This window comes from Anopheles funestus, chromosome 2RL (assembly GCF_943734845.2).
Source record: "Anopheles funestus chromosome 2RL, idAnoFuneDA-416_04, whole genome shotgun sequence".
Lineage (NCBI taxonomy): Eukaryota > Metazoa > Arthropoda > Insecta > Diptera > Culicidae > Anopheles > Anopheles funestus.
This window is the reverse complement of record NC_064598.1, coordinates 46,438,617-46,464,196: the sequence shown is the minus strand read 5'-3', so window position 1 is coordinate 46,464,196 and position 25,580 is coordinate 46,438,617. Positions and strand designations below refer to the sequence as shown.

The window sequence follows — 25,580 nt, the reverse complement described above, 5'->3', positions numbered from 1 at the left end:
TACGCTATTATTCGCTTGAAAGAAACAGGTTTCGTTTAGTGTTCTCAATCATAAGAATATGATCTTCATTTCAAATAACGCACGATCGCTGATCTAGTTTGTCGTTTCAAACGAACTGAAGCATCACTTTAATTGTCCTGGTACACGATAAACACATCGATCGAACCATTGCTCATGTTGCTTAGCAACGGTGTATTGCGCCATAATGTTGTTTATTGTTGCCATGGTCGCCAAGTTTGACAATTTCTATTCGGTCATTGTGGTCCTAGCAGCTAGTCAGAATATTGCAAGCTAACCAGAAGCAAGTATCGTACGAACGGCGTTCAAAAACTTCATCAAAATGGTCCTGCTTCATGTAAAACGTGGTGATGAAACTCAGTTCCTATACCAAACATCTGCAGGCATCGGAATTCAACAACTTGCCTACGAATTGGTGACAATATACAATGGACGTCTCAAAGTTAGTCGCGTATGCTCGGGTAAGTTGATGCGAAATATTGTGTTTTATCTCTTTCACTGGATATCGGGTTATGAAAGCGTAACTTTTTTATTTTAGAAATTGAAGAACTGGCGAAACACGGTACTATGTTACCGCCCGATATGCTGGGACTGACCGATGAGCAGGTTGAAGAGTTGCATCTGGTTGACGAATGGGCCGACAAGTGCGTACCGTCCGGAGGTTGGCGCTTTAATCGCGATCCCGTCGGTCGCCGCAACGGCAGACAGCCCCAGCTGAAGATGGGCGAAGTACTGTCTAAAGCTATCGAAGATGCAAAGGCTATGATTTCCAAGAAGCTGGTAACCGAAAACAAAACACTCACGCAACGCATTGTGCAGGAAGCGCTGGATTTGTTACGCGGAGCAGTTACTATTGTCTATCCTATGCAACTTCCGCCACATGATCCCATTCGAATGGAATTTAGCAATACGGAAGATTTAACTGGCACACAAGTAAGTCACCGTCGGCATTTCATCGTCCCCTGTCACGCGATAGTCGTCTAATTTAATACGATTCGTATATCCCTAGGCTTCTCTGGAGGTGATCGAACCTACCAAGGTGCAGCTATGGTTTGCCGGCAAATTGATGCAAACCGATAAACGACTCGGAGAAATCGTTGGTTCAAATGAGAAAACGAAGATCATAGTAAAGCTTGCCAAACTGAACGAGGGTGCACCGGGTCGTGAACCGGTCATTTCGGAAGATACGAAGAAGCAGATGATGCTGCATGCCTATCGCCGTCAGGAAGAGTTGAAGGTAAGTGGCAATTAATCTAACATTTATTGATTTTATGTTTATTAGATTATTAATTTGTATATTGTCGTGTAATGGACCGATCCGGCTCATGTCATCACTGAGAAAAATAGGCTCTTGATAGATTGTTTCCATTCTGTCTTTCAAGCATTGCTCTATATTTCATAAATATATTAGGTTTATTCAAAAATGTACAAAGTTTTTTTTTAGATGTGCTAGGTTTCATATCAAAGATTGATCGATAAAGCATTTCAAACTCACGGGCATTTTTTGTTTGCGTAAGAGTTGTCTGACATACTTCTTGTAATGATTAAGCTGGTTTAGCTTTTGAATTTACTTCCTTTTTTTCTTCTCTTTTTTTTTTGGTTGATAATGTTGATTTCATCATTGTATCTTTTTCTTATATTTTCCTCGCGAGCTCTGATTCTAAAGCTGTATTTTAAAAAAATAATAATAATATCGAAATTAGCTTCGTCGTACTTCACCACACGTGCCTTTTCTGTTTGAGAGTCCTTATAATAGTCGTTTGTCCGGTTTGAAACAGTTTCATATCGAAATAACAATAACGTGAGAAGAAAGGATAAAAACTGCCTTGAGAGGAAGTAGTTGTGTATGTATGTGCATGGTTGTATTATTTAACAGAAAATAGAAACATTCGCCGGTAAAATACTATCCGCGGCTACATCTGGCTAACTCTTCGTATCCTGCTTGCTACCCTAGCCTAGAGATGACGTTCAACAGTTACGTCATGTGTGTCGAATGAGAATTTGTTTCGTTTTGTTCTAGTTGTTTGTTTTGCCAATCGAAAGAAGAAATGTAAACTTAACAATTTATGCTAACGATGCTAGAAACGCGATGCACGATTTGTTTGTTGATCCCCGCTGGTGTGTAACTGGTACAAGTTTGAAGGATGATGATGCATTGAAGCCCGATCGTGTGCGTGATGACCGTGTTGTGTATGGATGCGGTGTGTTCCGCAATTGATGTCCTTTCGACGACTCCCCGTACAGAAACACATGATTCTCTCGTTATCCGTTATGATGCTGGTGGAGCCATTCTTATGCTCACATTTTGTTGATGAACTCTTGCGGATATTCAATCTTCCACGACTCTTTCCTTTCGGTTGCGTACGATCGTTATTTTTTGTTGCAATGTTGTTTAGTGGTGGAGAGTAGATTATGCGTGTAGTTGGGGGATGTTATGTGTAATGCAGGGTTGTTGTTTTTTTTTTTTGGTCGGTTGATTATTTTCATATCGGAATCGGGAAACATACGGTTGTTCCACGATGGATGGGAAGGAAGATATCGAAGGAAAGAGTTGTTTCGGTTGGTTGGTGATTGGAAAGGAAAACAAAACGTTATGTATTAGAGTAGAGAACGCTAACGCTGCGATTCAGCGTAAAACATCAGATTGAAACTATTGTAAAATGTAAATTATGCAAGCATTTAAAGAAAAAAGGAATGCATAAAGCAGAAATAGATTAACTGCAAAACTGTGAAACAGTGAATTAGAAGCAAGAACTTGCAAACAGGCTCCTGCTCTCAAGCGAATCATTTAATGCGGTAGCGTACTATTGAGGCTTGTGTGTATGCGTCTTCATATAGCCACAAAAGCAAATTTCTTTGGTGCCTCTGGATGGTATTTCGTTTCGTTTTGTGGTTTTTTGGTGAACGCGGTTGACTCAATACATTGTTATCACAGACTAAATTAAATAGCTACTGTTCTTAACACAACAAAGAAAGGTTTTCACTATTCACGTTGCGTGTGAACATGAAGAAGTCGCAGAGCATGATCGCACTTAGAGTCGCGGTGACGATTGCCATAAAATGTATGTACATAAGATTTTTTTTTTCTTCAGAACAGCGTTATCCTGCGAGCTGGGTAATCAGGGCTCTTTTGTACATAACTTTGTACACTATTTACAGTATCTACCGAATTTCGTTTGAAAGTTTTTTACACATGTAATTAACAGCTATTAAGACTGGACTGGTAAAAGATATCTTCATTCGGCAGCTGCTGCTTACGGTTGCCCTCCGTTAAGCGAACATGGGTTAGAATTTATTGGTTTGGGAAAATTATTTGCAACATGTTCCGATTGTTTATTCCCCTTTTTTGCATTATCGTAAGCCCTGCTGAGTGCAGCCTCGCTAAGCGATATAAAGCTTTATATATATATGTTTATGTACTATGCTATATGCAAATACTATTTATCATCAGTAACGATCGAAGTATAGCAAGCGGACTGACAATAATCTAGGTGCGGACTGACATGCACATGGAATGGTAAAAGAAATAGAAGGCAGTATAATTTAAAGAAGTTTGGATATAACTTGGCTATTGTATCTTATTTACTAGCGTTTGGTTATTTTTTAACGAATCCGTTGTCCTACTGGTTTTGCTGATGTATGCTATACCATCACTCAGTCGATGGATGCCTTTCAGGCCTTCGTGTGCTCCTCACCGAGACTTGGTCGCGAAGGTATGTATACGATCAGTCAAAAGAAACAGTGAAACTTAAAACATCTATACCTCCACATAACCGGTGTGACAGAGGAATGTGTGAGAAAAACAAAAAAAAACATGTATAAAAACTCAAAAATATGCGATTGTTACGAATATAGTTCAAACGTTAAAATATACCGTGAGTAAGTGTACTATATCAAAAACGCAAAAATCCGCTGCTTTGTGGTGAAAATTGTAAAGTGTGTGGAGTTTTGTGTGAGACAGACAGTGTTTGTGTGTATGTGTATTTTTTTTGTTTCAGTAGTCTAGTTCGTCTTCCTCATCGTCACTACGGCATAGAAGTTTGCTATAAAATACAGGGAAAAAGAAGAAGCACTCATGAGCATCATCAACTAGTAAGATGTGCGTAATATTGATAACTAACAGTAACAAAAAGATGGTTAAATATTTTCCGTCATAAAAAAACGACTCTAAACAAACTTGCATGAGACAAGAATTGAAAACAAAAACACGATCAGGTGATCTGTATCTATGTATGTGTGTGAGTGTGTGTGTTTGTGTTTGGTGTCCTTTTTTTAAGTATTGTAGTATTTTAGTACTTTACGACACAATTTAACTGCTTCCAGCAAATACCTAAACGATCGTTTCAACTTGCAACAATAGAAGCGTGTTGAAAGATATCTAATAATGCAAAACATTAAAAAAAACATATCAAAAACAAAATTTTTGCAATATTTTGTCTCGTCAACGATCAACTTTCCGTGACAGGTAGTAGTTTCGCATAAGAAAAAGTGTGGTGCAGTGTTCATATACATATTTTTTTTACAAAGATACATCGCAAATAGTACATTAGTGGTAAAAATAGTAAAGGCGATAGGAAGAGAGCAAAGAATTGGAGAGGAATTGTGAATTACAATGAAGTACAGAGAGCAAAACCGGGAAAACTCATAAAACAAATACTTAATTGATTAACACACAAACGCGTTTGCGCACACATACATCGAGGGAGCTATGGCGAAAGGTTAGAGAAACTTCGTTTAGATAGGTGAGTGGTGAAGGTACAGCCGGTGCTCGTTAAGACACACGGACCAAACGGTTCGGTACCGATACGTAGCAAATGTGTTTATCTTTCGGAAGGATGAAAACGTACAAAATGGTGTTTCGATTGGTAGGTGCGCTAGTGAGTATATGTAGGCAGTGAGTAAGGCGTTTAACCCCTAAAACGTTCCTAAATGGTGATCTAACTTCAGGCAGCAGAGAGTGTAAACTTAATGATGCTAGTATTTTGGTTCGTGTTGATGTGTGGCGCAATGAAGGTGTGTTGAGTTTGGATGGCGATTTGGGAACTCGCGTACTTGGAAAAGTACACCAGCAAACAGAGGAATCCATGCAGTGTAGTCTACCGGACTTACTTCTCTTTCGTAGGATACTTCTCCGCGTAGACCCGAGGCGACTTGTGGCAGGCTTTATCACAGCAAGGACAATACCAGTAGCTCAGAACACCGATTGACACAGCGAACAGCACGTTCGGTATGATCAGCGATAGTATCAGGTGCTTCAGATTGTCATCCCAGGAGTAGCGAGCAACTACTATTTCTGGGTAGGCACGACTGTAGTAGCAGGGAAACGGTTCTCCAACGTGCGAGTAACTGTGCGTAAGAAGATCATAGCATTAATAACCACTTGCTCTGTGGATGTACTTTTTAGATTAGAATTCCACCGTAGAGCTACCTACCCGTACTGTTTAGCAAATTCTGAACAGTTCACTCGTGGTGGATACCCGCAACCTTCGGTGTTGACGAGAAACTTCGTATCCATGACGTCCCACTCGATACTGTCCAGATCTCGCGGATGTTTGTGCCATTCGTGAAATGCTATCTTGGTGTAGTTCACCAGCAGCTGATGACACCGGATAGCAGCGGTTGTGCAACCTTCTCGGCACGAACTCCACGTACAGTTGCGCATACCTTCCGCGTACACATGATCCGTCACGACGCACGTCACCGGTATGGGATCGTAATCCGCCACGATCGTGGATATTGCGGGATCCACCACAAACGGTATCAGAAAGAGAAATGCAAATACAGACAGGATGGCCGTGGTGCCTGTGTAGTATAGAAGCGAGAGATTTCTACAATGTTTGCCCACGCAGCTGATTGAAGTGATAACTGCAAAGTGACCTACCTAGACAGAGTGATGTGTAGAACTTTGCCTTATCCAGAAACTCGGCAATAAGCTCCTCCCTGGTTGGCGGTCTGCCTTCCCGATTCGAATCGGTGATACTCTGTCTACTGTGTGTGAGGCTCGCCTTGCTGTTGTTCAAGCTCGGTTTGCTCATGGTTAAGCTGGGCGCTCCCGACAAAGTCGACGAGGACCCTCGGATATCGTTGAGCGATCGCATGGTCCAATCGAGCGTATCGTTTTCCAGCTACACCGAAGATATTGTCGCCTGCAATAAGCTGCCACCGTGTGCAACTGAATGTTGGTCTTGTGCAAACTGATGCTCTCCGTTCGCACACTACCCCCGCTCTGCCTCGCTATTATGCTTGTTCAGCGGATTATCTGAGATTGCTGAAGGTATCGTTATCGTGATTATAAGTTGTCATTGGCAGCCTAGATTTTATGTTTCTTTCTAACCTTTTTTTTGTTACACTGTTCAAGCAGTTAATTTAGTTACTAACTTGGGCTTAACGGCTACAAACCGGTATTATCCTACCGCAGCTGGCTGAAGAATATAAAATTTCGAAAATCTTGTCCTGTGTTGCAGTGATACAACGCAACGTTTTGCCAACTTGTTGCGGTACTTGTTTCGCGTACGAACTGCTTGCAAACACGATCGTATCATTGATCAGTTACTGCCGGGAGTTCGGGGAGTTCCGCTCAGTGCGTCAAGCGCGACAGTGAACGGTTTTGTTTTGAATTTCGATTTAGCAATAATAGTAGTAATAGTGTTGCTAATTTGCTTGTATCTATTACGGTTCCGTTGTCTAAAAATATTGTTGATAAGTTGTTCGGTGAAGCATTAACAATCTGTGTTCGCTTCTCTGCTCTACGGTACACGCATTCCTCTAACTTGGTATTGGAGTGAACCGCTTGCGGGTCCAATCTCCTGTTCGATGATCCAGCGTTTTTTTTCTCTATCTCTCTCTCTCTCTCTTTTCGTTGGTTTCCTCCCAACCACTGTGCGATCGTCACTTCTTCGCAGCAACAGCGGTGGCGTATTTCCAGCCTAGCAAATGGCGAAAGTACACGACGATGCACGATGTTCTTGCGACTTTGCCACAATATCCGGACGCTTCTGGGATGGTATTATCCAGCGGTGTCCACCGTTTGGTGCAGCGTACGTCCGTACGGTATCTCGCTCGTCATCAATGTACGGGATTTTGTTGACAATTAAAATATCACTAAACGGGTTATGTTGCTCATATAAACGTCTCGATGCACGTCCTTTCGCTCGTTGGATGCCTTTTCCTTTTTTTCGTACCTGTTTTTTTTTTTGCTTCTTCCCCCGCTTCGGTTCGTTACAGAGTGTTAACGCAAGGCATCGATTGCATCGAAAGATGAACAATACTCTTAACCAAGTGTGGTCACGTTGGTAAAATTACATATTACTTAACAATATAAATGGGGAATCGACGGAGGAGTGTTTTGGGGGGTTTAAGGTTTGGAGGGGAAAGGAAGGAACGAAGATGGTTTAGTATGTCATCCACTGGCCCATTCGTGTGTAGCGCTTATCTAGTTTGGTGTTGGTAATGCCATGCGTTTACAAACGTCTTCAACCAACCAGTTCCTCCTTTGTATTATTACGAGCCGTATATTGCTGGTGCATTGAAAGCGCTGTGTTCCATTAAACACTCTCTGGTGTAAGTCACGGGTAGCTTCCTTAATTGTGCAGCTATTCGATGGTGGTTGTTCGGTTAAGCCCGGCGCTGCACTTTGATTGCGATATGAGCTCCGTTGTTAGCCCCTCAAAGGTATGCAATCAGCACAAATCTGGCTTAGTACGGCATACAGGCAAGCAATACTAACAGTACAGCGGATATCACACTGAACGGGTTTTATGCGTTAAAACAATGGCGAGCGTTGTGCTTTGTTTGATTTCGTTTTTTTTTCATGCAAGACTCCTCCGCATGAGTTGTGTGAACGCGCGCGTTTTGTGATGTGTGTCGCAAAAGGATCGTTTATGAAATAACACGTGTACAATAACAAACGGGATAGTAGACGTAGGCTCTCATAGGCAGGGAAAGGAGACGATAGACTGAAGAATACCGATTATCGCTCTGGCCGGAAACGGTTTAGTGTAGAGAAAACACACCCGATTGATGAACTGGACTATCTTCTTGCAGGAGAGGAATGCCTGCGAAACGGGAACGAGAAAATGTGAAAAAGACGAGAGAGAAAAAACAAGAACATCAGTAGTATCAGTAAGCCAAACAAAAACTTGATACGAACGTATAAAAGAACTAGATAATGTTAAAAAAATACGAATTAAACTACAATTGGGTTGAATCGTTAAAAAAACACAAAAGTGGGTTCGAATATTGTGAATGAATGACATCACCATCACCAACCGGCTACCACCACCAACTCGTCATTGTGGCCTGCAGAACGAAAAGGAGCCCTCCGGGAAATAGAACAAAAACGTGACGTAACGGACGGGAGAGTTTACTGTGCAACCCTTCAGCAGCAGTTTCAAACTGGTTGAAGTGACCGTAATGGGGCAACCATTGTCTGCTTTAAACGCATGATCAGATGTGACGTTCGGTCCGTTCTGTAACCGAACGGTGAGTTCAATGCTGGAACGTGCCAGGAACCGGATACAGATACTGCTGATCTCTTTGTACAACAAATTCTCCCGCACGTTGCAAACACATTACATCCGTTGACGGAGGTGGAGGAGGTGCTTCTTTCCGTTGGCTGGCTGGACCAAAATGGTGGGGCCGGTATGCAAAGGGAACGTTAACATTAACACCTAGCTAAGTTCTAGCATAGAGGTTGGTTGGGACACAATCGTTTGTTTGTTTTGTTTTTATTTCCATCAGATCGGCAAAGGCTTTTGCGCTAACGAAAGACGATAACTATAACGAAACAATGCAGGCAAATGATACATAAAATAAAACAAAGTAAATAATTATAATAAGGAAGTGATAGAGAAACGATAGATAGCGCCTTTTAAAAAAAACACTGATAGAGGTTATTGTTTCAACAAAAACAAAAAGGAGGACGAAACATTCTTTTTAACTTGTTTTTTGGAAGGTTTGAGGACGATATACTAATGATGCAAAAAGGGCAAGCAAGAAAGTATGAGTATCGCAACGCCTTACGTGATGGATCTCAGAGAGCCATAACGGAGTCTCCACCTCCACCGCCGTCACCGGAGTTGGCTTTGTCCTGGTTTTTGGCGCCCCCGTTTGCCACAACCGGGTTCTTATTGCCACAACCCATGAACCGCATCTTCGCATCATCCCCAACCTGGATGGTGCGCTGGCAGAAGATGAGCGTTACGCAGGAGACGGCAAACAGTATCGTCGGCACGAAAAAGCCGACGATAAACTGTTTGTAGGTCGTTTCCAGATTAAACCGTGCCACCACCTGCTGCATCTTGCTCTTGGAGTAGTAGCATGGGAATCGGGCCCGCGCGTTATGATCCGTACCGTCCTTGCCAAACTCCTTGAGAAATTCCTTACACTCGTCCTGCAGCGTGTTGACGCACCCTTCGAGATTTATCATCAGCCGGCTTTCGTTCGACATCGTTAGGTCCTGCTCCTGCGGTGCAATCACCTTGATCGGTTTCGAAACCGCGTAATGCAGATAGCTCAGATAGGTAAAGTTGGTCAGATCGGTTAGTTCCGTCTTTTCCAGCACCGACCCGTTAACGCAGTCGATCGCTTCGATACCGAGCGACGTATTCTGGATGTTGTAGCACGAGGACATGATCACCTTGTCCTCCGCCTCGTTCCACACCTCCTGCTTCGTTTCCAAGTCTATCGCGCTCGAACATTGCGAAAGATAAACTTTATCTCCACTTAATAAGATCATGTTTTTGTTTCTGGTCGGTATGTCGACGCAACGACGATCGCAATTATATGGAGTTCTTATCTTTCGACATGTTCCCCGGTTACACGAGAACAGGCCGGTTATGTCGATGCAGGTAATTTTACCACGCCGCCCGGAACACTTGAGCGGTGGATCCGTATTTTTAAACACACACTCGAACGCATCGGTAATGTTAATGCACATCCCATCGCTGCAGTTAAACGTGCCGGTTAGATTTTTGCACTCGTCGGCGATGCAGCGCGCCTTTTTCGCATTCTCCTGATCGATGCCGTAACACGTTTTATTTGCCGAGTTCGTACAGTTCGTAAACAGCAGGCTGCTACCGTTCATGCGCAGGTGCACATAGATCTGGATGCAGGCGCCGGACGTTTTGCTGAGGCACCATTCGCCGCACGAGCCCCATTCGCACGCGTCCTGATTGAGGGCGCGCGTTGTCGTGCACATGACAGGCGTTTCATCGATGCCACTCTTGAAGGCGCGCGACGACGGCATATAGATGGCGACGGTCAGATACACGATCGCGACCGTACTCAGCACGAACGTTAGCTGGCAGACACAGATGACGCCACAGATACGATTATCCTGCGGCGGTATGATCAGATCTTCCTCCGGCGTTGGTTTTTTCTTGCCCATCGTTACGACACCTGCTGGAGCAGCAGCTCACTACGGATAGGGTTTATTTGTCTGCTGCCACGAAGGGATATTCCAATTGCCTGTGCTCAACACTGTCCTACCGCTTAATAGGAAAAAATGCTTTTCTTTTTTGTGACCTACACTAGAAGCGAAAGTTCTATGCACGATGGAGAAGGAAGAAATAGGGTTTAATGTTTATTTTGCTGAAATTAATTACTTTAGGGAAAAAACGTAAGTTGGTTTATTGTTTACACTTTAAAGATTTTTTTTTTTGTGTGGGAAAAATGTTTTCAGTTAGCAAATTAATTATCCTTCCCATCTTAGTTTAACCATTATAAATCACGTGCAATTGTTCCATTTTGTTTCGATCATGAAAATGACGTACATTGCTGACCTGACCCAATTCGGTCCAATTCGAAGATCGTGTGAAATGTGTTCAAGATGCTTTCCTCAAAAGCAACATTTATTACCTTGGTTCCGACCAATCCTCAATTGGGGCTATCTGTTCCCAGACATCGGACTGCCTGCGACGGGATTCAGCCTTAGCAGCAGCGGCACACGCACCACGGAAAAAGCGTCTGTGTCGCAACCGTGGGGCAAAACTATTCCGTCGGTACAGCTGCACTAGGCGAAGCAGCACACAGCCACTGCAGTATTTTGGGTTCGTTCGGTCCCCTTTGGCGCTTCGTTTACTGATGATGGTTCACGATTCGAGTCCCCACACTTTCTCCCTCTCACGTATTCTCTCTTTCTCTTTTTCTGTGTATCACACGATTACAGCTCCCTCCCGCTGCTACTGCGCTGGCACCTGAATTAATTTTTCTTTTCACTGCCTGTGTCACTGCCTATGTGGAAAAGTTCAAAATGTATTGCTCGCTCTTTCACACCACTCCAATACACGGTGTTCCTTGTTGGCCATGCGGGTTTTTTTGTTCCAGCGCCCAAACGTGGGGGAAACCTTTTGCCAACGATAACCGTTCAACTATTTGTCCTGTGCATGCTTCTACTTTCTTTGTTTGATTGCAATCACATTCGCTTTTCCTTTGTTCGACCTTTGCACACCCAATTCTTGCAATCCTTTCCGTGCTAAAGCGTTTAAAGTTTGTAGTTAAGGAAAATTTCCTTCAATCGATTCACTGTACACTGCAAAAGAAGGGACGAGAAAAATCAATGTTCATGTCACTGGCAAAGCTTCCCTGCTTGAAGCTTCCGATTACAGGAAAAAAGGTTTAACCATAAAACAAAACATAAAGCTTCAGTAAATGGAATTGATTAGTTTCACGGCAAATACGAATTTCTTTCTTAGTAGCACGGAATTTTTAGTTTTTAAAACGCACACTCACACACATACACACACATACACGCAGATGAACAAGTGACTTGCGGAAACTGAATGAAGAAAAATCTGCAGTCTTTAAACAAACTCCAGTCCTTTTCGGTTTATTTGCAGACCACTCAGTTCTCGCACTTCCCTTTTGAAATGGCTTAAATTGGAGATATTCCAATGATAAATTTCTATTTTAAACATCTATTTTCACACAAAAATTACACTGCCGTGTGCTGGAACGATGACGAAGTCCTACCGCACACGCTTCGATCGTCATCTACCCTATGAATGAAATTGCTACCCGATGAAAATGAGCAAATTTTTCACTCACTCGAATGTTCTTCCGGCGACCGATGATGGTTGTGCGCAGGCCCAATGACGAAAAAGCTCGCGCCTCCATACATTGCACACGGTCGTCTCTTGTTTGTCGTTTGTCAGCAGGACGACACTCCTCTTTGATTGATATGGTGGTTGGATTTTTTTGTTTTAAATTTGCTCCCACTATTTAGTTACATTTTGCTTCATTTTGAATTATTACTTGGGTAGAAATATTTTGTTTTTCTAAAAAATCGATATACCTAATCACTTTAGATTTTTTAATTTGACAACCCTTTCGTAATGGAGACGCCTGGTGGTTTATAACGTTTTTAGCAATTATCAGCAAATAATGTGTAATAAGGATTTAGAATGCAGTAATGATAATATCAAAGTATAAACAGCCTATTTCAATGTACACGAATGACTAAACCAAGTGGCAATCAAAGCTAGAGAATATTTACCATTTTAAATTATTTACACCTTCGAAACATTCCTTCTTGCACACAAAATTGTACACACCTGTCAACGTTCACGCAGCAAAAATACTCTTTGTTGTTGTTCGAAACAATCCTTTTTCGCACGTCCTGTCAAAGCGCGCTCAACAGGAAGCTTTCGGAGCGGTGGGAGAGTGTTTCTCACCGCGCTTAATGAGAGAAGCTCAGGATAGCGTACTGCAGGGAGCGTGAACCTATCCTTGCGATATATCCTGCACGATTGAGCAACGGTATCGCGATGGGGGTTACCGTTTTTCCAGAGCACAAAACTGCCAGAACGAACTAGCAGGGGCCAGTCACTGTTCAGTACGTGAGAACGTTCAAATGTGATAATATCCATAAGCTATGTGTTTAGGGAAACTTTAGTTTTCTTCTTTGATCAGTTGTACATAGTGCAGCATGCAATAAAGTGAAGGGGACGGGACATTTTACTACGATGGTCATCAGATGAGCACAGTTCGGTAGTAAAACAGAGATCTCGATGGTGGCGCACGGTGTGTGAGGTTGGTTTGTGTGGCAACAGTGTGTGACTAGCCGTCGAAACTCCGTCGAAAGCAATAGGGACGTTTGTGGTATCGTTCGGATTTGCTCTCTGCACACGCACATACACACACATACGCGCGCGCTCGTTCACATACAAACAGGCCCTTGACGGATGGCACGACATAGTGTGTAGTGCGGTGATCCTGGGATTTTCCTGGTTTTTAAGCCCCACTCAAGCAGGGATGTGTTCGTTTTGTTTCGCGTTTCCACCTTTCGAGTGTATCGGAGAACACTCAAGGTTTCGTTGGTGAACATTAATTGGCCGCTAATGTCGAGAGACCAGAAAATTGAAAAACAAGAAACTTCAGCCATGTTTCGTGTATCGCCCACTACTCATCGAAGGTAGCAAGAAGCCTGCCGTCATCCTTAACTTTTCTGTCTATTTCTGTAACAGCACCCGTACGAAGAAAAAAAAGACAGAATTTACCACAGTGACAGAACTTGGTCCATATTCAGCTTATTCGTTTGCGTTCGTAAAAAGATTCCACCAAACGTTTGCTCCCAGGACAATGTCACGGAAGAAAGTTCAAGTGTTGGTGAAAAATCAATTTTTGTCTTGCTTTGCGTCGATTCTCGCATCGTTCGAGTTTTGCAAAACCTCAAGACCACGGAGACAAGAAGTCGGTGCTACACCACTGAAATTATAATTTTTTTTTGCTCCCACTAAAAGCTTGTCCGGTTTCCTGTGCAGGAGAATCGGAGAAGTACAGTGGCCCCGTTGGCCATCATGTACCGTGGTGGATTAAAGGGGAGGGAGTTGTTGGGGGGGGGGGGAGCGGTTTGATTGTGTCACTCTGAGTTTCGGGTTGAGGGGCGGGGGTTGCCTTTTCATGCTAAAACGTCATTTTGATGTAATGCAAAACTCCCCGTTCGCAAGACCCACACACACACACACACACACGCTCTACCGGGTGCCAACCGGTTGGGTCTGGTCTGGCCAGCATAACCTTATTTTGAACCGATATTTTTTAAACTTTGCAGAAAGAATAACCAATCACTACTGGAACGGCAATGGCTCGGAGGTACAATCTGCAGTTAGTTTGCTTAACACGCAATCGGCTGTTAGTGGGTGAGGGCTGTTGGGCTTTTGGACCATAATTTGTGTCCAAGCGCGGTACAGAAAAGGGGTGACTTTTGCTACTCGGAACTTAAGGCGACGGGACTGTTGTTGTTGTTTTTTTTTTTGCTGTACAAATTACTCCAACAAAGGATGATTGGTGCGTGAAATTCTTATGCGGAAATGGGTTGGTACACGGCGTACTCGTTTAAATTGACCTCCACGATTTGCGTGTTTGTGACGCCGAATGTACACGGATGTATTTGCGGGCGTTCGTGTTTAGGTATATTGGTCCTGCTGAGGTTTTTAAAAACGAGGATGCAGTGTACAGTACGAAAGTGTACAAGTGGCCGTGCAAGGATATCCGAGATATGGTGTGTCACCGCTGCGTGATCGGACTGGTTGCAAATGTGTGGCACCATGTGGCCGGGGTAATTGGAACTGACTTGATTTGTGCCAACGAAGAATGCGTCACCTGCACAGAAGGTGAAGGTTCTCCAAAAACCCCACCCCACTGTTCCCAGCAAGTGTTTGCCAGCGTTAAAGGATGTGGGGATTGTGCATCGTATCGATGTTTCGATACGTATACATTAGATTCACTCACGTAACAATCCCTTTCGCGTGTATGCAAGCGTGTTTGTGTGTGTGTGTATGTGTGTTTGAACATCACGAAACGTCACGGAATGTTCCGACGGGGGGGTTGAAACGTGAAGCCCATGTTGATGTTAGGTGGGAAATAAAGAGGCTGTTAATAATTTAAAGTGTAAAGTTGGAGGCCGAAAGGGATTCGATTTTTCACCCACATCTCTTAACTCCCACCACTGTGTCTCTCTCTCCGTCCTCCCCTCTCCTCCCGACGCCACCGACGCCGCCGCCTCCCTCAATCCCCTCCCCCCCCCCCCACAACTCTTCACCATCGTTTGCGTTTCGTTCGGCGTTATGTGAAGTGTATAATAAAACAAACCAAAATGCTCCTGAAACAGGGTGGAAAAATGAATATCTACACATTTGATACATAAAACCACGTGCGTGCGATTGTTTCTATCTGTGTGTGCGTGCGCGTATGTGTGTGCCCATGTGTGAAATGTGATGGAACCGTGTCATGATTTTTTTTGGCCACTTTTCTTTAAATCAATATTTAAAAAAAAAGACACGCACGCAAAAATGATACGGGTTTAGGTAACGGAATGACTTTGGAATGTGTCCGCCCCAGAAAAAGGGTAGAACGATGCGGGGTGGCAACAACGAATGAAGCAAATACAACGCGGTTAAATAAAATTATTTATAATTCAAAATCACAGTGTGAAGCACACATGCAATATAGTGTTATATAAAGCCGGCAAAGGAGCACGAGTGTGTGATGGGGCCGGCAGCAGCAGCAGCAGCAGCAGAACCCGAAGCAGCAGAAGCAGCTAGCAACGAAGCGTAAAGGATAAAGTGAAACAGTGACTAAAGCGGAGGGGGTGAAAAAAAAAAAGAAAACACCATTCAAGGAGATCGGTCCAGCACCAATGGTGGTCGAAGTGTGGTAACGGAATATATATATATATATATTCCAACCATTTCGGAGCATGCAAAGAACAAAGACACACACAAACGGAGGACTGTCGTAACTGTGCATCTCCGCGCGTACGGATTTGGTGTTCCTCGGTGTTTTAGGCGTCCAAGCCGTCCTTCCTAACGTGCGGTGTACGATAGTATTGCGGGCGAAGAAATTCCGTGGAACACCGACAGTTCACTGAAAATGGTGAAACAATCGTAAGTGTACCAGTGGCGGCCAACCTCTGTGTAGCGCCTAGTGTTGTCGAGCTTGGAAATGCGCTAGTCGCCGTGTTAGGTATACTACCGTGCAACTAACTCTCCAAAAACCCGCGTGCGTGCGTGTGTAGATAAATATAGTGTATACAGATGGATGTGGTGCCAGCGATCCTGCGACGGGTGCCCGAGAACGTACAGTAGCAGTAGGACATTAACTGCAACAACAACGAACACAAAAAACAAACAAACATCAAACAGGAATATCAACAACAAAAAAGCTGCTTTGCGAGAACCGTCGTGCGAGGTCACCGTCAGCCGACCGCGAAGTATCATAAACGTCAACCAACTCCTTCTTTTTTTTCCTCCACCCCAAAAACACCCTTCCACCCACATTCCCGACCTTCGTGTGTGTGTGTGTGTGCTGGGGTGTTTTAAGAACCATCCGGGTGAACCGAAGTGAAGAAAATTCGCAACAACAACACACGCGGCTGATTTTCTTTTCCTTTCTTTATTTGCATTTAATTCTTTTCCCACCTCCGGTGGTCCGGTTTTTGTTTCGTTCGGTGCGTTCTAAGTGAGGGTTTTTGTTTAGTTTCATCCTTCTGTTCATCCGCAACACGCTACCGTTTCGTTACGTTGCTTTTTTTTCTTCTGCAAAACGATCGGAACGACCAAAAACCTGCACCACCATCTGCCCATCGGGACGCAACATCCTGGTACAATAATTCACGGGAAAGGTGGGTGCAATAAACTTCGGGGGCACCACGCGATAGAGACGATGTGGACGTCAGACACAACCGCTGGGTATGCTGTTTTTCCGTTTGCATAAGAAATTGTTTCGACTCGAAAAGAAAGAACGGCATCACCGTTCCGGTTTAGAAACTGAGCAGCAGTGAGCTGATCGGTTGATAGCTCGTACACGATCCTGTACCGCGCGCGTATACGGATGTATAATGGATCCTCCATAAGTGTGTTTGATCATAACAGCACCGTAGTGTGATAGTGGTGTGTGTGTGTGTGTTTGGGTGTGTGTGAAAAAAATCCACCAACAACAAAGTCCGTTTCACTGCGTGCTAAGGATAGTTAGCAACATTCGCGATCGAGTGACAAGATCACCCAACCATACACATCCATCAACTAACTGAGGTCACAAACGCGTGTGACGCAACTAACCACGCACACTCGATTCACCTAGAAAAAGGAAAAAAACGAAACCAAAAAAAGCACACACACACCCTGAAGGTATAGTAGTGCAAATATATCAGCCCCCGACCCAAGATCAGCGTAGCCGGTCCTGCAGGCAGTAGATATGGATGAGGAAATCGTCGAACGTACATTCCGCGAAAAGGCACTGTTCTATACTACCGCCTTCTTTATCCTGCTTGGCACCTTTAGCCTGTTCGCTTTCCTGTTTCTGGTACCGTTCGTGATCGAACCAGCGTTCCAGACGATTTTCATGCAGTTCGATGAATCGCCGGCCCTGTGCGTGACCGCCTACAATGAGCATCTGTACGGGGCGAAAAATTGCTCCTGGGCGTCGTGTCGCGAAGGCTGCACCAAGGATATCTACGAGTGTCAGCAGATACGCGTCAATTATAAGACGGCCGCCCAGCTAGCGGCGGCCGCCGCCAAGGAGGCCGCCGGTGGTGACACGCACGGTACGCCCCCATCGCACTTAGCGGGTGCCGCCGCTGCCGGCGCCGCCGGCGCCGTAGTTCCGCCGGGCCCGTCGACGGCGGTAATCGCTTCAACAACAAAAACCACTGGTGATAGTAGCATTAGTCGAGAGGATAGTAGAGATAATAGTATAGCTAGTAGTACCAATAGCGTAGGCAACACGGCTAGCAAGCAGCCGATCAGCACCTCCGATGGAGCGTCGTCCCGGTCGAATGGTCCGACCGGTGCCAACAGTAGATACGGTAGCGCACTGAATCGGTTCGAGCGTGCCATACGGGCCGATTACGATTATGGCGATATGCTGGTGGAGAATAGCAACGGGCTGAACGGTTTCGGTGATCCGAAGAATGGCTTTATCAGCTCGATCATTGACGACGAAAACGCGTTCATCGAGTATCCGGAGGAAATGACCGGTCTGATGGGTAATAATTCCGAGTGGTATTTTACCGGCGCCCGGCTTTACCCGAACGTCAAGGGCTGTGGCTATCCGCCGATGCTAAACTGCACGATCTGGACCAAGAAGTATTGGACGATCGGGACGAACTTTACCTGCTACTATTCGCGCGTCGATCCGGAGCTGGTGATCAGCGATCTGGACATGTGGCAGAACACGCTCAATCTGGTGTACGCGATGGCGATCCCGATACCGTCATTTATCATCTCGGTCATATATCTCGCGTTCGCGTACTTTGTCATCTTCAACGAGGATGAGGAGGCCGCCCTGCTGGACAAGAATGGGGAGGATGAGGTCGGCGACGATGATATGCAGGAGACGGACGAGGGTAATGATAACAAGATCAACAACGAGAACGAGGTGGAAGTGACGGCAAACCACATCAACGAAAAGCAGCAGCAGCAGGATGCGATGGATGAGGATAATGTGCATACGACGACCACTACACCGATCCAACCATTGCCGAACGGTACTGCCAACTCGATCAACAACACCAACACGACCGCCACCACCAACACGAACGGTTCGTCCAAACCGATCACGCCGAACTCCACCTCCGACCTGAACTCGTTCGGCCATCAGCTGAAGGTGAAGATGGCGGACGAAATGTCGCGCGAAAGTATCGACGGTGGTTTGCTTTCGAACTCGGCATCATTTCAAGGGTTAGTAAGAATGAAGTCATTGGAATATATTCTGAGCCACTTACAGATTGTCCTTTCGTATTTGGCGTTTCTGATTTCTAGCTTTTGTTTTCCGGCGCGTTTTTTTCGTTCTTCCTGTCTCTCAAATCATTCGTCCGTACTGTCTGTCCGGAATGGTTAGCTGTTAAAAAATAAGTTCTAATAATGCCTTCACAACTTGGAGTAGAATTTCGTTATGAAACCACCGGCACTGTCAGAATTGGTTTGGAATTTTTCAATACTGTTGATGTACGGGCCAAATTCCACGCCCCGTCATTCTACATTAATAGGCTGGGATGGTTTGTTGCCGTTAGGTGTCGCTGCTCGGCTGTGGAGGAGGGTGTACTGCTAACAGCCAGCTGTTTTTATGGTGCATAATTGCGATATGCCATTCGACGTGGCTTCCGTTCATTTCTCCGTCGGTATTCCGATTTCTTGCCGTAGTGCTAAACCCGTTCCAATGCATATGCCTTTTGGAATTTGAGCCCCATTCGTGGTAGTAGACATTGCTGAGGTGTACCAACAATAGTAGTATTAGTAGTAGTAGTAGTAGTGATGGTGCAGAATGTGTCATCGATCAAAGCAATGGTTTTTTGCGTGCCATCGTCGACAAAAAAGGGAAGCAAACAGGGTAGTCCAATGGAGGCCAAATTAGCGGTCGCCAATGGGTTAGCTCAACGATTATCGATTGCACACAACGCTGGTGCCCGTTCTAGTGGCGCCGGGCTAGAATTAATGTTTCACTTCAGCTTTGTGCCCCATTTACGATGCTCTGCTTCGGGTACATGCAAGACATGCCAGTGCATTGATGCTCTCCTTTTTTTTTTTGGTGCAACAAACCCAAATGTGTCGACGTTTATGACGTAGCCCCAGTGAATGCAATTTTGGGCGAGAATTTTAATTCAATTTTTGGCGCCAAAACATTCGGCAAACCCAACAGACTGCAGACTGATTTGCATGTCATCGTTGTCGTCGGTGTCGACTTTATCCGATACTGCGCGACATCGGTCCCCGGTAATCATTTGCCGCACTTGTACGGCATTCGCCAAGAATAAGCAATTGAATTGGACCGGAGCCAACCATATGGGCACGCGAGATTGTGTAAGGTGTGCTTCATTGCAATTTCACCTACTTTTGGTGTATCACATTTAGAAGGATCGCGGTTGCCAACGATTTTAATTGAAAAATATTCCACAAATCCTCGGGTTAAATTGTTTTTTTTTTCATTCTCACCTCTCAAAGCGATGGTTGGATGGAGTCCGTTGTGAATAGTTTATCAATTTCAATTTGATGTTATTATTTCGGATGCGTCATGTATTTTAAAATATCTAATGTATTGCTCATGTTTTATAAATCTATCATTTTTTTCTTAAACTCCACAAATCCTCGGACTAATATCATTTGTTAGCAATATTTAAATTAGAATTTTTGAAGGGCGTTACAACGACACAAGATTTGCAAGTTGAGCCTATAGATGAGTTTATGAGAAAATTGACCAAATTGAGGACATAGATTGTCATCAGGACAATGATGAGACACATGTACATGTATGTGTGCCAAATGCAAAAATTATTTATTCACTCCCAAGAACAATTGAGGACGAATATCTCCAATAATATTTTGAAATAATAATTACACATGCTTGAAGATTGAACGAAATGAAATTAACTTTCATGATTCCGTTTTTGGTTAAATATTTGCTTTTGTTGAATATTTCATAAATCTAACAACCTAGCGTTTAGTTCCATGAGACTTTCTTACAACTCTGGGTTCTACACCTTTGGGTTCTTAATTTCGTTAGATGAACAACAATTGAAAAAAAGTTCAATGAAGAACAATCGAAAAACATTTTTTAGGCGATGTTACGTTGCTTACTCAATGTTCAGTAATTGTAGAACCTCGGACGAGAGTTTATAATAGTCTTACACGCCTTACATCTTTCATAAAATTTCAAGACTTTAAGGTCAAAAAGTGTTTGAGGTCACTTTTCACATTCTAAGTGTTTAAATCACGTTTCTTTTTGCTTTACAGTATTGACATAATATCAAATTGAAATGCTTTTATGATATTCGCTATGGAATTAGAAAATGGATAAGAAAATATGCTTTGAAACTTAAATTTCAAGTTCTAAAATAAACACTCGCGATCAAATGAACGAGGACTCTATTTTTCCTTTTTCATGGTTTTATTCATGGTTACTTTATCAACAATTTCAAACAGCAGGAATACAGCTTAATATTTTAGAGTGGAATTAGAGTAGAATTGCTCAAACCCAAGAATTATGATTTGAATTAAAATGAGCTGTTCAAAATGGATATTTTTTTCTCCTGTTTGTATTCGTCTTTCTTCTTAGTTGTTTTAAATATACCGTATTCCTTTTCAAAAGCACTTGCTTAAATAACATACATAAATCCCATTCCTTCTTTTACAGAAACTTGAGCAAGACGATGACGACCAGTATCTCGACTCCGCCTGGTCCGATAGCCGCAGTCTGAAACGTCAAGTGCACGGTTTGGAGGACGTTAAGTTTAAATTTACTAAGTAAGAATCTGCTTATCTTATGATTGTTAAAGCGCGAGCCTGGCGAACGAGCAGCATACTTCTAGCGGGGCGCATCACTTTACGGCACGGATCTTGCAAACGCTGCGTACGAATAATTCCACTAAACTCTATCATCCATGGGCGAATTCTAGCTAAATGACCATTAAAAAAACTCACACACCGGAAACATGCAACGCAACCGTGAAATGTGCACAAACCAGTCGAAATTAGTGGAATGGGGGAGGAAAAAAAAGACTAAGAAGAACAAACAAAAAAAAGAAAACAAAACTGCACAAAACCCTGCACGAACTGCATCAGCGCTACGATCCCACAATTTGGGGGACTAATATATATTTAAGCTGTTTCTAAAACTAGCAAAAGCGCGCTATTATATAGACATGTACACATACACACACATACATACACCCATATCCTCCCTCCCCCTCCCTTCCTCTCCATACGCCGCCTCATCTTGAAACAAAGCATGCCAAGCTCAGCGTTAGGTGCTCCATTGCAGAAAGAGAGAAAGAGAGAACGCAGAAAATGGAGAAAAGCGCAATGATAAATTGCACTAAGATTCGTAATGCCACCGCAATTCGACGCAGGATTAAGTGCAAAACCAATAGGAATGCGTTTCATACGGAACTGTTTACGCTGTATTCGCTTTTTTTAAATTTAGATGTAACCAGAAGGCAGAAAAAAAAAAACAAAACTAAATCGTATGCACTAAAGCATGCAACAGTTTGCTTTTGTGCGGCAAAAAGCAATGGGCCAAAGAATGTTTTACCGTTTTACCCGCATACTCTAGTTTCGCTTGATGAAAGTGAGTTTTAAATGTGCTGCGCAAACGAAACATGTGGTGTACGTTTTTGAATGTAAAGAAGAGAAATCTTATTTGCTTTTGGTACACACAGCGATCGCCGTGGAAAGAGGTTCTTCGATTGTAGATCGAGTGCGCATAGATGGTTCGGAGCTGTTTTCACAACTCTATTGCCTCGTAGTGAAGATGAAACATAGACGGAACAGTCGATGACGGGTCTTACAAAACATTAACACACACACACACAGAGACACATACACACAAAAGATGGTATCAAGCGTTTCAGGACGACTAACTATAATTGTGCAAAATTTTATTGCAATCCCACGGTTGGTAACATTATAATGATAAAGCAAGCATGAACTGTTGATAGATTTTTACCGAACTAGAATTCTTAGAATGAATAAGGCCACAGCAGTACAGAGCGAAGAACAAAACAAAACAAACAAACAAACAGCAACACAACTGATGTAGAATAGTCCTGTTAGCAGAAATTTGTAGTGCGCAAAAGGGAAACGAAAGAAAGAGAAAGAGAAAGAGGGCAAGCATGTAAAATGAAAAGGGAAAAGTAAAAATGGACAACTGGATATGGGGGGGGTAAAAAATGCATAATAATTGTAGCCGCCAGCCAGGACAAAAGTTTACAAAGCAAATGCAAAGCGCCATTTCGTTGAAACTATCTTTAACAAAAACAAAAATGCTGTAGCTAAAGAAGGTTTTATATAGTGAGAAACAGAGAGAGAGCGAGAGAGAGATAGAGAAAGAGAGATTAAGAGATTAGCATACAAAGCGCATCTAAATCATTTCGTAGACTAGGAAATCAGAAAACATAATTTTTAAATCGTTATCTAGACAAAAAACGCTGTTAATTCTTACATGCAACGGGGAGCACTTTTACAGCTTCATTTTTTAAAGGCTTTTTAATGTCTTGTTTTTCTTTTTTGTAGTTTGGGTTTATAAACCACGCACGTAGCATAACGGTCGAAACAAGAAAGGAAGGGCTTTACAGCTTGAGTTTTCGGCTAGTACCTCTGGTAAGGTCTAGTGCTGTCACTTATGGCATCGGTATTTTATTTATTTTACCTTTTACCTGGGCAATGTAGTCCGGACTAGTACTAAGAACAAAGTACTAAAACACTGGGCGCCTCCATTGAAGATTTTTGTGAGAAGAAATAGATGTAATATAAAAATATTATTACCATCCTTTCGTGGTGCAGGCTTGTTAGTGTACATGCTGAATGCAAATATATTGCGCCTTTTTCAAGCTCTGTAATGCTATCGAGTTAATAAACCGCGAGCAAACAAAACGGTTGTAAAAACTAACAGACTGTTTTTGTATGTTTTATGGTTTGTTTGTTTTGTTTGAATATTAGAATTCCCACGCCCTCCAATAATTGAATAATGTGTCTCTTCTTATGTTAAATTTTCTCTTGTTCCATCGCTGATACGGATTGCCTACAGGTTGGGAAACAATGTTTATCGGCTGTCCATTCTTTTCTATCTGTGAACGTTTCCGCTTATCTTTAAATGAAAAATCCTTGTAAAAATGTCTGAAATTGAACAACAAAAAAATCAATCAAATAAAAAAAACGCAAACAAAAGCAAAACTAAGCAACAAAAAGCACATAAAAATAGTTATAAATTTTCCAAATTTTAGCAAGCAAATGAACAAAAAAAAACAAAACCAAACTACAAGCGAATTACTGAGAACTAAAGAGTGAAAGAGGCTAAATCGGGGGAACCACAAAAATGGCGCGGAGAATACGATGAGCTACGGTGGTGCATATTGAACACTTAAAGATGTTTAAAATCTCAAAAGCTTTGCTAGTTTAAAGGCTTGATCACAAGAAATAAAAACAAGGCTAGAATATAACTATTCATATTATAACGATAAAGGGTGACCCACGATTGTGCATCACAGAAGGGAATGGTTTAAGAAATGATACAAATTCCGCTATGCTCATAAGAAATAGCTCATACTCGAATGCGTAAAAAATTAACTCATTGATCATCTAATTTTGAGAAACTTGACATAAATCTTGTGTAAAGAAAATAAAACAAAAGAAACAAATACACACACAACATACACACACATTCACACACTAGCATACGCGCATTAAAGCAAAGCGACATGTATAAGCATGGATGGAACGGAATGTTACAAGTTGGGGCTTGTTGTTTTTATTAGAACTTTGTGACTATCCATCGGAATCAGAGCTTCGTCGAAATTATTGCGCATTGCGTGTTGTCGGCTCGTCTAAATTAGGGCCAGAGCTCTACGATTTAAACTACCACCGTCCGTTCCAAAGATGAAACAAAAATTGTCCATTACTGAGACAGCTTGTGCTCAATCAGGTATATATCATCCAAGTTCATCTCGCTCGCATAAATAGCAATGCTACTGTAACGTAATACAACCACACACATACAAAGAGAGAGAGATAGAGAGAGAGATACACACAAACCACAAAACAAGTTTAGTATTTGCAAAAACGACGCACATATAGCTGCAGAATGCAACATGTTTGTACATAAGCGAATGGTTCTGAAGGTTCACACAAAACAGAATGCTACATAAAATGAAGAAATAGATTTAAAAACAAAACACCCACTTAGGTTGAAACCCTCACAGATGCAACTAAGGAAAGACAAACCATATTACACAACAACAAAAAGAAACACGGAGCGGGAGTACCGTGTGAGTGAAATAACAACTAATCCAGAACGATCTTCTTAAGTATATCATGAGTTACAAACGAAAAAAAAGGAACAGAAACCGAAAAGTGAATAGTGCAACAAAGGTTGCCACGTTTTTCGTTATTGGGTGGGGACAAAAATGTGACCGCTGGTTAAAAGAAAAGGTTTGGTTGTTGTCGTTTTTTTGTTTTGTTTTCAAACGCATCTACTCAAAGCAGTCTGGTTAAATACTGTGAATCTAATGACAACCACCCGAAGTACACAGAGCAACAAACCCTTTTTGCCAGATAGCAGCAGCAGCAGCAGCAGCCGCAGCAGCAGCAGTACGAGTAAAAGCAGAAGATTTGTTTTGGAATTTAAAATATATTTCCACTGATATGTATTGCCTTGTGATTGCTATTTTTAATTTATAAGAGTGACATCATGAAATGCGAATACTAAAAGCCCGGCATGAGTAAAACCTATTGAGAATAAATAAAATGTGAAAGCTTTACGTATGATGTTTTTATTGTTGTGAACGAAAGACACTAACATTCGGTGAATTAACATTTGAAGTTAACTTTATAATATTTGCTTGATATAAAAATAATTATTTGATTTAGTTTTGTAGTTAAAAATAAACAAAGTTAAACAATGTTTAACAATTTAAAGATTTCTATTTATTAATTCACACAAACGCTATAACACGTGTTGCCGAGTGAAAATGTATTTTTCTTGCAGTTTAAATTTTACGCACAGTGGTCGATTCCAAGGTCACTTAGAGTACAAGGTGACTCTTGACAAGTAAAGTTATTTTTCAAGTAAGAAAT

At 42.6% G+C, this 25,580-nt stretch overlaps 3 protein-coding genes across 10 annotated transcripts; 1 reads left to right on the top strand and 2 right to left on the bottom strand.

The window, feature by feature from the left end:
* The first annotated feature begins 106 nt into the window (after positions 1-106).
* On the top strand, positions 107-25,264 carry LOC125765437 (cilia- and flagella-associated protein 298). 7 transcript variants are annotated; one of them, XM_049430613.1, is made up of 4 exons: positions 107-479; positions 557-951; positions 1,028-1,255; positions 21,145-25,264. In XM_049430613.1, exons 1-4 carry the CDS (start codon positions 341-343, stop codon positions 21,256-21,258), a joined length of 876 nt encoding a protein of 291 aa, XP_049286570.1. In that variant the 5' UTR covers positions 107-340; the 3' UTR covers positions 21,259-25,264. The 7 variants fall into 7 exon arrangements, with proteins under 7 accessions (XP_049286570.1, XP_049286569.1, XP_049286567.1 ...); XM_049430612.1 differs by lacking the exons at positions 107-479; positions 557-951; positions 1,028-1,255 and adding exons at positions 12,695-12,850; positions 15,446-18,695; XM_049430610.1 differs by lacking the exons at positions 107-479; positions 557-951; positions 1,028-1,255 and adding exons at positions 12,858-12,983; positions 15,446-18,695.
* Positions 1,378-6,120, bottom strand: LOC125765460 (protein tipE). The gene is made up of 5 exons (XM_049430642.1): positions 5,900-6,120; positions 5,451-5,820; positions 5,128-5,364; positions 3,605-4,061; positions 1,378-2,368 (listed from the first exon to the last, which is right to left on the bottom strand). The coding sequence occupies exons 1-4, from the start codon at positions 6,114-6,116 to the stop codon at positions 4,013-4,015; spliced, it is 873 nt and encodes a 290-aa protein (XP_049286599.1). The 5' UTR covers positions 6,117-6,120; the 3' UTR covers positions 1,378-2,368; positions 3,605-4,012.
* On the bottom strand, positions 7,958-12,035 carry LOC125765443 (uncharacterized). Of its 2 annotated transcripts, none has more exons than XM_049430622.1 (3): positions 11,955-12,035; positions 9,040-10,562; positions 7,958-8,072 (listed from the first exon to the last, which is right to left on the bottom strand). In XM_049430622.1, the coding sequence occupies exon 2, from the start codon at positions 10,403-10,405 to the stop codon at positions 9,050-9,052; it is 1,356 nt and encodes a 451-aa protein (XP_049286579.1). In that variant the 5' UTR covers positions 10,406-10,562; positions 11,955-12,035; the 3' UTR covers positions 7,958-8,072; positions 9,040-9,049. The 2 variants fall into 2 exon arrangements, with proteins under 2 accessions (XP_049286579.1, XP_049286578.1); XM_049430621.1 differs by lacking the exon at positions 11,955-12,035 and adding an exon at positions 10,876-11,016.
* Positions 25,265-25,580: the final 316 nt, after the last annotated feature.